Source organism: Oryx dammah, unplaced genomic scaffold (genome assembly GCF_014754425.2).
Source record: "Oryx dammah isolate SB20612 unplaced genomic scaffold, SCBI_Odam_1.1 HiC_scaffold_26, whole genome shotgun sequence".
NCBI classification, from domain to species: Eukaryota; Metazoa; Chordata; class Mammalia; order Artiodactyla; family Bovidae; genus Oryx; species Oryx dammah.
The window spans coordinates 16,944,739-16,957,958 of NW_024070210.1; the positions used below are offsets into that span (position 1 = coordinate 16,944,739).

General features: G+C 40.9%; 1 protein-coding gene across 2 annotated transcripts in view; it reads right to left on the minus strand.

The window, feature by feature from the left end:
• YLPM1 (YLP motif containing 1) overlaps positions 1-8,615 on the minus strand; it is a 61,988-nt gene extending 53,373 nt beyond the window's left edge. For both annotated transcript variants that reach the window (XR_005718629.1, XM_040226088.1), the window contains exon 1: positions 7,493-8,615. Coding sequence is in view for 1 of the 2 variants with exons in the window: in XM_040226088.1 (XP_040082022.1) it covers positions 7,493-8,368 (876 nt within the window). In the remaining variant the exon portion in view is untranslated. The remainder of the gene's footprint in view (positions 1-7,492) is intronic.
• Between the last annotated feature and the right edge of the window lie 4,605 nt (positions 8,616-13,220).

The window sequence follows — 13,220 nt, forward strand, 5'->3', positions numbered from 1 at the left end:
TGACCAAAGGCCCGCAGATACCTAACCCTACATTTCCCAACTAGGAGCAATGGTTCAGATTTCACTACTTCAGTATTCTTGAAAATTTAATAAAACATAAAATACCTCAAATAAAGAGACTCAACTACAAATAAGTAAACAAACAATAATGAAAATCAACTTAAAAAACTCACCACTCAGAAGTAACTATAGGATCTTCATTTGCCCAGTTATAAAATTCCCCATGGTTACAACGTTGTATAAGGGGAAAAAGAAAAGCTGACATAACACTAAAATCTTCACTAATGAACTGCCCTATATACCTCTATAATTAACAACAGCATATATTTCTATTACAATTATAAAGATGCAGGATTTTATGAAAGTGATACTGGAGAACTTCAGAACTCATTAACGATAGGGGAGGATGGAGCAGAAGCACTATAGTTAACCACCAAAAAGAATTCTTGTAACAGGAACTGCAGAAGAGAATGACGGGAAGATCAAAGGCTAAAGAACAGTCCTTGGAAAAATGCATGAATCCCTAAAACATTTTTTCCACACAGCCAAAGACAAAATGAATGGCGACATGCGGTGCTGTCACACAATTCTGTCCCAAAAACTACAGCACAGAAACCCGATCTAAACTTTGTTCCGTATAAACTCTAAGACTCAGCTATTCTTTACAATGTCTGAGCTTTATTTTTCAAGATTGTGTCCAAAATCAAGGGCTTTTTTTTTTTTTTTTTTTACTTTTTACAATAAACTTTTGGTTTTGTGTTAAACGGATTCATTTTACTTGAATTCACTGGGATTCATTATCTTTGGATAACCAGAATTTCCTATATTTTTACTATTTTATTGTGTATCTTCTCTAATTTTCCACATGCAAACATACATTATATTCTTTTCTCACTGAACATACTGTTTTGTTATCTGTTTTTTCATTCACAGAATGTAATTTTCTTCAGAGAGATACGTCTCATGCTTTTCTCATATCCTACCTGGTGCTTAAGCACACTGCTGGAGCACCCAGGAGAATGTCAGTTAAGTGACTGCTGATCAGCTAAAGACTTCTCTTCTAGGCTACTAATTTCTATGACCTGAAACTTGCTGCAATCCATTAGGAAGAATAAATGCCATCTCACTAACTCCATCTTGAAGTCTGGGTCACAACTAGATTTTTTTCTTTCTGATTATCATACACATAATCATCAGCTCCTGGAATGTAATTACTTTTACTATCCAACATAAAAAAAAAAAACCACTGCCATGACAGTCAACAATAATGTGCTATTAAAACATTTTCAACTCTCTTCCATTATTCTATGAAAATACTGAAAAGCAGACTTATCTTTTAGCTTTAAAAAATTGATAAACTCTTTAAAGTAGAAGTTAAAAGCTTCCCTTTTCAAAGTTGCTTTGAAAGCATTACCAAAAGATACAAAGTTGCAAACCATCTTTCATGAAACTAGAAGCCAGTGGCTATATATAAGATTCTTCAGGTCTAGATTCTTTATCAGTCTGTACCAACCTTATTTTCATGTTTTCTAGCTTTGTCTTAGACCTAGTCTAAGGTTAAGAACCTTGTTAGGAGCTCAAGTACTTGTTGGTTTACGGACAGCATGCACTGCAGGTCTATTTCCATTTAATATGAACCCAATAAGCAGAACCCAGTTCTAATTCAATCCTAGGACGAGGTTCTGGCACATCTTTAAAGCTCTACAAATGAATGATGATGAAATCATTCAGAAATGTCCTCAGTGATCCCTGAGAAGGCTGCTTTATCTCTATTTTAGAAACGACTAAAAACGTGCCTGGACTTGATAATGAAGCTGAAATAGTAGCCAGTTCTTCTGAATATCTCATTGTATCAGACAACTCCATTTCATATAGGATGTTAAGTCATTCATAGAGGAAAAATGTAGTACGTATCACAATCAAAAAGAGACTGAATGGAGTTAAAAAGTAAGGATGTATTCATCACAAATACCATTACCAAAAAGATGCTAATTAATTCAGCAAGTACTTACTGACTACTTGCTACCAGTACAGTAAGGAACTAGGTACTGAGTGATTCTCCAAGTAGGGAAATATAAAGGAGGAACAGACAGAGAATGAATGAACGAATATATGTGTATATGTATGTGACGCTTTAAAGATTAATTCTGAAAGGCTGCCTTTCCTATCCAGGATGATTAGGATAAATGCCTGTAACACTAAATATTCAATGCCCTATTTAAAGCAAGTGGTTTAGGGAGAGGAGACTTGGTAAAATGATGAAATGGATTTCCATTTTAAAAATTTACTTAAAATGTATTTATTTTCAGTATTTTTTAAAGTTCACAGTCTATTCCAGGAATTAAGGTCACCAGATAATCTTCATCCCATTTTAGAGAAAAAAACAAAAACTCCTTTACTTTCCTCTTCCTCCAGCTCCTGCCCACATTCTCTCTCTCCTTCAGTCAAACTTCTTGAAAGAGTTGTCTATACTCACCATCCCCATTTCCTCACCTTCCATCACTCCTCAAATCAATGCAATATGGCTTCAGTCACTATGAAACTGCTCCTGCCAAGGTTAACAATAATCTACATGTCAGTAAATGCAAAAGATAACTCACAGTCTTCATGCTGCTTGACCTGTCAGCAGTGACACAGCTGACCACTCTCTCCTAGAAAGAGTCTTCCTCACACCTCTGTGGCACTTCGCTGTCCTGATTTTCCATCTACTTATTTGGCCTCTCTTCCTAGTGGTTCCCTTAGATACTGCGGTTCTGCAGGGCTAGGCTCAATGTCCTTTAAACTTGATTCTTACTCTACACACACTCCTCAGGAGACCTCATCCATTTCTGTGCCTTCAAATATCACTTTAATGCTGGTGACTCACAAGTCCATCATGTCTCTCAGATCTGGCTTCTAGAATCCAAACCCATACCTTACTCCGAACTGGACATCTCCATTTGGAATCTTTTATCTCAAGGATCTTAAACTCAGTAAATCTAAAACTTAAACTCATCATTTTCCTTTCATCCCCAGACCTGCTGTTTCCTCTCCTGTAGGCTATTAGTATATGGAACCATCATCCACCCAGTTTCCTATCTCAGAAACCCAGGAAGCATCCCTGATGCCACCCTCTCCGCTACTACTCAATCTCCAATTGGATTCTAGCACCTAAATATTTCTCCAGTCTTTCCACTTCTTTTCATCTTCTCCATCACCATCCAAGTCCAAGCCACTGTTAACTCCTGCCTGGATCACTCTCTAGATCACTCTTGCTCTTTTCCACTCCACTCTCCCCAAAGCAGAATGAACATTCAACAGGCCAATCTGGCACAACGGCCTACATAAAACACTTCAATGGCTTCCTACTGCCCTTAAGACAAAGTCTCACCTTACTGAACTTAATTCTCTGAACTCCTATCTGGTCATTTCTTACCCCTTCTTCAGATTTCATTCAAATACTACTTGCAAAGGGAGATCTCTTCAATCAGGTTAGCGCTCCAAGCTATATTCAATCATTTGAAAAGTATTTATTATTCATCTACTATGTGTTAGATCCTGAGCAAGGCACTGTGACTATAATGGTGAACTTACAAAAGCTCACCTTTTCCTATTCCTATGGCACAGTCTAGTGATATTTTCTATTTTGTAATTCCTCAGCGCTTTACGCTTCTCTTAATTACTTTTTAAATGTCTTTTCCTCCCATTGGAACAAATCCAATGAAAGCAGGTACCTTGCCTATTTTGATCACCATCTCATCTCCAGTACTAACCGCAGTTCCTAGCACACAGTTGTTAACAAATATTTGAATATTAAATAATGACTAAAAACTCTAATCAAAGTCAACAACTTTACTTAAGTTTTGAGAATAAAAAATAAATTACAATTCATGAAGAAATAAAAGACCAGTATGCATTTTACTTAGCCAGTCCTTTAAACTCAGAGAAAAGTGAATTCTTCAAAAATCATGTTCCATTAAATCAACACTTTACGATGAAAACTAGAAATTAAATGGAAGACTATCAAGCATTTATCCTTTACATGCTAATTGCATTTCCAATCAAATAGCCCTAGTTTATGAGTGATAAAGTTTTTCTTTATGATATGCCTGATGGTAAATGTAGAAGAAATGGCAGGAAAAAATCACCACATTGTGACCTCTAACTAAGAAATGATTTACTCAAAAACCATCAATGGATGAACCACTAAATGAAACATTAGATGCGATATTTATGGGAAGCTTTACAGTGGAGGAACCAGACTGTCACCTCCTGAGCAATCTTGGCACCACTATGGGATAATCGGGTACTGAGTGCCTCCTGATGGGATGCCAAAGAAGTACACAGCGCTCCCTAGGTTACAAAGTCCCCTTGCCAAAAGGTGAACTTAAACCTAAGAGGGTTTCACGGTTAATGTCTAGTTTACAAAACACATGGGAGAGAGGAACAAGCCAAACACCACCATCAGACAACAGACAAATTCATAACGTGGGACATTCTCTAGGACAACCAACATAGATATTTCATCAAGATCAATGACAGGAGCAGAAAAAGAATAGGAGAGACTGACCTAAATCAGGTGTTCTTAAGGGACAGTGATTTTGCCCCCAGGACATTTGGCAAGTCTAGAAATGTTTTTGGTTTTCACAACCAGGTGCTGTTACTGGCCTCTAGCAGGGAGAGGCTGCTAAACATTCTGCAATGCACAATACAGTGCTACAACAAAATTATCCTGCCCCAAAATGCCTCAACTGAACCCCAATTTGAACAAGCCCTCAAAACACTATTGAGTCCAGTTGGGAATTGTAACACGGAAAATATCAAGGAATTATTTTGATTAGTACGATGAGACAATAGGGGAAATGTAAACAGGTCAAGTATTAGATGATACACAGAAACCTGTTAATTTTGTCAGGTGTTATAATGTACATTTACCTTAGAAGAAAGTACTTTAAAAAAAAAAAAGACGTCAATTAATTAAGAGTGCAGGAATGAAACGACGTGAGATCTAAGAGTCATGTAAAAATATTTCAGCAAGAACTACAATAAAGGCCTAGGTAAAGCATACATGACAAAATCTTGATACTTGTTGAATCTGAGTGATGGGTATGGGGGGGGAATCATACTATTTTCTCTACTTTTGTGCATATTTAAAATCTTTCACCATAAAAAAAATTTTAATGACATACTCCAAAAACAAAATATGAATCAACAAAGAAGGGTTAATTGTCAGGGATTGGCACTGTCATGAAGAAAATGTTTATTATCTAATAAACCAAAGTATCCTAAGTCTAGAACATGACAACTCTTGTATCTTATTCAACACATCTTTGTGGAAAGCCGACGGTTTGCAAGGCACTGTCCTAGGTGCTACAGGGGATAAAAAGGTGAACATAGAGAAGAGACTTTTGGACACAGAGGGGGAAGGAGAGGGTGGGACGAATTGAGAGAGTAGCACTCTTTATCACATACACATTATCATATGTAAAACAGATAGCTAGTGGTAAGTTACTGTATTACACAGGAAGCTCAACCCAGTGGTCCGTAACAACCTAGAGGGGTGGGCTGGCGTTGGGGGGTGGGAGGGAATTTCAAGAGGGAGGGGACATATGTATTCTTATGGCTGATTCACAGTACTGTATGGCAGAAACCAACACAACATTATAAAGCAATTATCCTTCAATCAAAAATAAAAACTTTTTTTAAAAAACGTGAGACAGTCTCTTTCTGCAAGGGGACTCATAATCTGAACAGAACAGAACCAAACCACAGGAGTAAGCTGAGGCATGGCTTCATAGACAGCCTGATATCAGAGGGTTGAGGAAGTTGGGACAAATTCTAGACAGAGGTTTAAAAAAAACCACAACACCTTAAGAGGTTTAGCAAAGGCCTTCTTGTTCTGACCCATTCACCCCTCTCAAATCTCATCTTCCACCACTTTCTTTCTGGCTGTCATCAAAGAATTTGAGGCACTGAATAGTCAAAGCACTAAAGATGTTCACCATAGACAAGGGTACAAAAGCAGAAAAGCAGTGTTCATGTTTATATTAAGGACTGGCTTGATCTGCCCCCACCACTACCAAAAAACCCCCAATTCATTTGTCTCTCTAAAAGGCCAGAAAAAGTCTAGTAGAGATGGGAATATAAATGTCATATTTTGGCTTGGACTAGCAGGGAGCAACAACAATAACAACAAAAAAACTTGGAAATTTCAGAGAGGGGTGGTAAAGGGGGAGAAATTCTGTTTATAATAGAGGAATCTGAGGAAATAACATGATGGGATGGTACTAATTTGGTGTAAGCTAACAGAATCTCTCACTCTACTGTTTTACCCCAGCTTCTCAGCTGTTTTCTCCTGATGATGAGCCAAGCACAACATATTACTTACTTAAAACAACTCATTTCTTTTCTTAATTTCTAAAGCCAAACCACTGTAAAATTAGAATACTGCATTCCCATCTTTTGGAAATCTTTTATATGCACATCTGAGCTTGTAGATTAAAAGATTCTCTTTTCATTAGAGAAGCTAGGCAGATTAGGAATTGCTAAAAGTGTCTATTTTAAGAAATCAGAACAAATGATTTTTTCCACTTCATCTTCTTTCCTAAGAAATGAATTCATTTATTACTGCTACTCTATCAATCTTTGACATGGAAGCATCACTTCAAACAGAAGTTGAGAAGGGCTCTCTCATGAATGGAGAGATGTCATGAAAATTTTTTTTTTTTTTTTTTTTTTACAGCTTGGCCAAATTCTAAGGCTGTTACTCTTGAGTAAATGGTAACAATAATGCAATGCAGCAAATTGGTCATGTCTTAAAACTACCTTTAGTAGTGATGTGAGAGAAGGGATGTATGGGGTCAATTCCTGAAATGACCAACAGAATCCCAAAAAGGTCATATATGTAGACTTCTCTAGGTATGGCATATATATCTATAAACACAATTAGGATGTTCCTGATTAGAACAAGATTTCCATCCTTCATTTGCTGAGATTAACTCAGGAAATTGACTATTAGTGGCCCTTAACTTTCTTTTAAAGGAACTAACTGGTCATAAGATCTATATTCAAGTGTCAGCCCTTTGAGAAGCTTTTTTTTTTTTTTTTTTTAACACTGCCTCTCAAATACAATTTTAAGTTACAATTGGGGGAGGGGGAGGCGGTGAGGCAGGGTGGTGGGGAGAGAAAGGCCCTTTGCAACAGCAACAAAACCTAAAAGGCTGGTTAAAGGAAATCAAAGAATGTATCTGGTACCTAACTCTTGATCCACCCAACTACCCTGGTGTCTAGAAACATCCTCAAACACTGTTCTTCTAATAATCCACGTTTAGCTGGTTAAAAAGCTGGGGTGTCAGATCCCTGACTTTTGTGAAATCCTTTGCAGTGTAAATTTGCTCGTTATTGCTGGGGGAGGGGGAAGGGAATCAGGCCAGGAACTAGGTATAGCCTCCAGGGCCAGCTCACTTAGGGCCCTCTAGGTGAGAGACTCAGCTCTGGGCAGGAGCTTTCTTACCTGTGGAGTCATCGTAGAGGGGTCTGGCTCAGGGGCAGCTTGCTGCTGTTCAGCGCTCTTGTTCTTGGCCCCACTCTCCAAAGGTTCTTGCTGGACAGTTGTCTTATTCCCAGGAGGGGCGGACGGCGGTGGTGGAGCCAGTAGCTGGGGTTTAGAATGGCCTTGGGAAGGGCGGGAAGGAGATGCCTGAGAAGAGGGCAAATAGGACTGCGAATGGCTCATGTATGACTGCGAGGAGGACGAACAGGAGGAGTAGGACGGGGTGGGCGCCAGATAGGACTGGGACGGTGGGGACTGGGAAGGGGACGGCTGGGCGGGGGGCAGGTAGGGCTGAGATGAGGCCGGGGGATAGTACGAAGGCGGCGGCTGGGGAGGGGGCAGGTAGGACTGAGACGGAGGCATGTAGGACCCCGGCGGCACCGGGGGCGACTCCGGGGGGGAATCCAGCTCCATGGGAACCAAACCAGGAGGCCCGTCTCGTTGGTGGTGGAGCATCTGATGTTTGTACTGCTGCTGCTTCTGATAGCTGAGGGCCGGCCCGGGCGGCGGGGGCATCGGCGGCGGCGGCGGCTGCCAGTCCCCGTAGCCGCCCCCCGGCATCCCCGGCGGGGGCGGCAGCGGGGGCGGCGGGAGGTGATGGGGCTGCAGCACGCACTGCATCTGCTTCTGGTGCATCTGCTGCAGCTGCTGGAGCTGAGCCAGGTGCTGCTCGCGGAAGCTCATGAAGCCGGAGGAGGAGGGGGCGGCGGGAGTCGTCGAGCTCGAGTACCCGGGCCCCGGCGAGGCCTCAGGAAGCGCCACCGGAGGCGGCGGCGGGACCGGCGGCGGCGGCGGGTAGTGGCTGCTCCCACCATAGCGGCCCCAATTCGGGTACATATCGGGAGAAGAAGGGCGCGGCGCTCGTCCCGGCGCCGTTACTCGTCGCAACCGACCCTCCAGGAGCTGCGGCGGCGGCGGCAGCGACAGCCGGAACTCGCGGCGCCTACAGGCCCCGGAGCGTGTAAACGGAGCGCGCCAGTGCGCCGGCGCTACCGAGCTGGGCCCGCGACCGGGAAGGTTGGGGGAACGTACGAGCGCGACTACGCCTGCGCAGTGGCCACAGATCGGAGAACAAAGGCGAGATAGAGCGGCCCCGTCCTCAGCGACTCTCGGTTGCCATCTTTCTTCCGGTTAGGATAATGTCCGGGCGAGTAGAAGATTCCCGTAGAACCATAGAGTCTCATCGCTGAAAACGGTGGTAGAGATCCTATCGCTCTGCGGGTTCATTTTTGAATGGAGAAAAAAAAAAAAGGTTCCATTCACAATAGCAACGATCGCAACAACAACAATAAAAAAAAAAAACCCTATGAAGCAGGTAGGACTAACACTAAAAAGAAATATGTAGAATCTATATGAAGGAAACTACAGAACCGCATTGAATAATGTCCAAGTGGAATAAAATTAGACTTGAAATAATGGAGATGTTTACCATGGTTCTGAATAAAAAGAAGAAAATGTATAAAGATGTCAGTTCTCAAATTAAGTGGATAGACTTCAGTCAGTTCTAACATGGGAACAAATCTGTGAAGATGTATTCTGAAGACGGAATGTAAATCTTCAATTCCTGCAGGTATTGTAAAAGCGGAGAAAGGGAATTCTTTAGAATAATTCAATGCAGAAAAATTTACTTTGGAGAATTATCAGCCAAGGGGAAGAGTAAATGCCAAAAAACAAGATTGTCCAGAGAGGACTAGATTGGATTTAGAAAATAATCCAGTCTCATGTAAGACTAAACAGGAACTCCTTTGGCTTGAATGAAACACTGAAAAACAAAACTGATACACCCTGAATTCTGAAAAACAAAACAAAAAACTATGAGACAGTTAAGTGTGTCAATGTGTCAGTTATGCACCACTTAAAGATTTGACATTGCTTCTATCCTAACAACCCAGATCTTCACCTCTCTTAGGAGGTGAATATGAGTAGAAAGTGGGGCAACTAAGTATCTTTCAGAAGAGCTTTTCATTCTCAAATAGAAATTTAGTTGTGTGCCTTTTAATTTTTATTGAAATATAAAGTGCATACCTAAAATTACAAATCATACATACAGCTAAGTGAATTTTCACAAACCAGTCACTCTTGTGTTCAGATCAAGAGGCAGAACATTACCCAACTCAGAAACACACTTACTTGTAATTTTAATATTTTCAATTGAAATTCTCCTTTAAAACTATAGAAATAAATGTAATTTCCTATAGAACAGGCTTAAGGAGAAAGATTTTTATGATTAATGAGAAAATCATCTCATTAGATACAGAAAAAGAATGTGATAAATTTCAGTGTCTGGTTTTTTTTTTTTTTTTTTGGCTGCCTTGGGGCCCACTGTGTGCAGCCTTTCTCTAGTTGCAAGCAGGGGCTACTCTCTAGTTGCCGTGCACAGGCTTCTCCTTGTGATGTCTTCTCTTGTTGCGGAGCCCGAACTCTAGGCATGCAGACGCACAGTTGTGTCACACGGCGTTAGTTGCCGCACGGCGTGTGGGATCTTCCCTGACCAGGGACCAAATCAGTGTTCCCTGTATTGGCAGGCAGATTCTTAACCACTGAACCACCAGGGAAGTTCTCCATTTATGATTTTTTTTAAACTATTTACTTTTTTAATTAATAAATTTGGCTGCATCAGGTCATAGGTGTGGCATGCAGGATCTTTAGCTGTGGCATGTGGGATCTAATTCCCTGATCAGAGATGGAATGCGGGCCCCCTGCGTGGGGAGCACAGTATCTTAGCCACTGAACCACCAGGGAAGTCCCATCCACTTTTAATTTTTAAAAAGATTTACAAGGCAGAAATAAAAGGAAACTTCCTTGATCTTATACACAGAGTACTTACTAAGAAAACTACAGCAGACATCACAATGCTGAAAAGTTGAACGTTTTCCCACTGAGATCAAGAACAGATGTTCACTACTATCACATCTGTTATGTGTTGAATTTTGTTCCCCCCCCACCCACCCCCAAAAGATTTTTAGGTCCTCACCCCCAGCACCTCAGAATGTGACCTCATTTGGAAATAGTGTTGTCCCAGGTGTCGTTTATTAAGATGAGGTCATACAGGAGTAGGATGGGCCCCGATCCAGTGTGACTAGTCTCCTTGTAAGATGACCATTTGAAGACAGCACACAGAGAGAATGCCATGTGACGTTGAAGGCAGAAATGGAGTCGTGCAGCTGCAAGCCGAGGGATGGAACAGGGGGAACAGACTGCCGGTGAGAGTGTAAATTGGGATGACCGCTCCCGTGGTTCAGATGGTAAAGCGTCTGTCTACAATGTGGGAGACCTGGGTTCAATCCCTGGGTTGGGAAATTCCCTGGAGAAGGAAATGGCAACCCACTCCAGTACTCTTGCCTAGAAAATCCCATGGACGGAGGACCCTGGTGTCCATGGGGTCGCAAAGAGTCAGACACGACTGAGCGACTTCACTTCACTTCACTCTGAAATACTGTGGCACTATCTAGTAAAGCTGAACAGCCCCAGAGCCTATGACCTGGGAATCCCACTCCAACAAAGCATATAACCAACAGAAATGCATACATATATATATATATATGTTCACCAAAAGACATGTATAAAAATATTCATAGCAAACACTACTTGTAATGACTGAAAACTGGAGAGCAACACAAATGTCCACTTGCACTAGAATAGATAATCAAATTTGTATATTTTACAAGGAAATACAAAACACCAAAGAGAAAGAATGATCCAAAACTACATGAAACAAACTCAGATGAATCTCACAATGTTGAGCAAAAGAAGCTAGACAGAAAAGAATATATACTGTACGTTTGCACATATATACATTCAAAAATAGGTAAAATTGATATATAGTGTTGGAATTTAGGACAGTGGAGGGATAGTGACTGAAGGGGGCAGAAAGGGACTTGCTGATGCTGATTCTTCATCTGGGTGCTGGTTGTATATCTAGGCTGGGTTTATGAGCAATTCATCAAGCTATACTATTTTTTATTTGAACACTTCACTGTTTGTGTAATTCAATAATGTATCTCCAGGAAGACTGTGAAAGACAGAAGTTCCAAAGAATATTTACTGTAAAATTGACTTTACAGATTGTTCAAAAATAGGCAAAATTAAATCATAATGTTGAAGTGCATGTTTCCTTCTTCTCTTCTTTGGGGAGAATGAAAATGTTAGTGACTGGGATAGGTCACAAGTAAGGTTTTTTGTTTTGCATTTAATATTATTTATTTGGCTGTATCTGGTTTTCAGGTGGGATCTTCTTTGCTGCATGTAGAATCTTTTTGTTTCAGTATGTGGGCTTTTCCAGTTGCAGGGTGACTTGTGGGATCTTGTTCCCCAACCAAGGATGAAACCCACGTCCCCTGCATTGGAAGCATTGGAAGGTAACCACTGGACTGCCAGGGAAGTCCCTTAGGTAAGGCTTTAAAGGGCTAAGAATGTTCTGATTCTTGAACCAAGTGGTAATTATGCAAATATTTCCCTGTTAAAACTTACTGAGCTGTAAATTTATCCTTTACCGCTTTCTGATTGTGTGTTTTATACCTCACAATTTTTAAGTTTTTAAAAGAATGGGAAGGAGTAGAAAAGTGATGATAGTGGTAAACTGAGAAAGATGAGATTAGGTGGCAAAAGGTGGAAACCTTTCTCTTGGCCTTTTCCTTTCCTACCTGGCATCGTAGGTTCTTGCTGTCAGGCCATCTATCCAGAACCCCTCCCTCAACAGGGGTCTTTCATCTCTTCCACAGGAGGAAACAGCACTGATGTTTAAAACAGGTCCTTCCACATTTACCTCGTTGTTTTGAGATAAATTTCAGCATTGTTCTAGATGCTAAAGGAAATCTTATCCCCTACATTCTTACTCTAGGGGAACTAACGTATAGTTGGCCATTCCAGTCTTGTAGCTTGCACAATTAATTTTCAGAAGTCACAGCAATCTTCATTATACAGAACCCCTGTCTCCCGAAAATTCTTTAAAGGAAGCCTCATTGTTTGTGTGATACTCTTCTCATGATGTTTTAATAACATTGATTTCACATTATATGACCTACCTCAAGCCCATTTTTTAGAGACTAGTTTTACTAATCTAGAATGCAAAGAGTAAAGAACAATAAAAACGTGGTGGTGGTGGTGGTTTAGTTGCTAGGTCATGTCTAACTCTTATGACCCCATGGGCTGTAGCCCGCCAGGCTCCCTGTCCATGGAATTTTTCAGGCAAGAATGTTGGAGTGGGTTGCTATTTCTTTCTCCAGGGGATCTTCCTGACCCAGAGATTGACCCCTGGCCTCCTGCAGTCCAATCCCAAGCCCATTTTTTAGAGACTAATTTTTCTAATCTAAAATGCAAAACCTAAAGACCCATATTGCCAACATCTGCTGGATCATTGAAAAAGCAAGAGAGTTCCAGAAAAACATCTATTTCTGCTTTATTGACTATGTCAAAGCCTTTGACTGTGTGGATCAAAATAAATTGTGGAAAATTCTGAAAGAGATGGGAATACCAGACCATCTGACCTGCCACTTGAGAAACCTATATGCAGGTCAGGAAGCAACAATTAGAACTGGACATGGAACAACAGACTGGTTCCAAATAGGAAAAGGAGTACATCAAGGCTGTATATTGTCACCCTGCTTATTTAACTTATATGCAGAGTACATCATGAGAAACGCTGGGCTGGAAGAAGCACAAGCTGGAATCAAGATTGCTGGGAGAAATA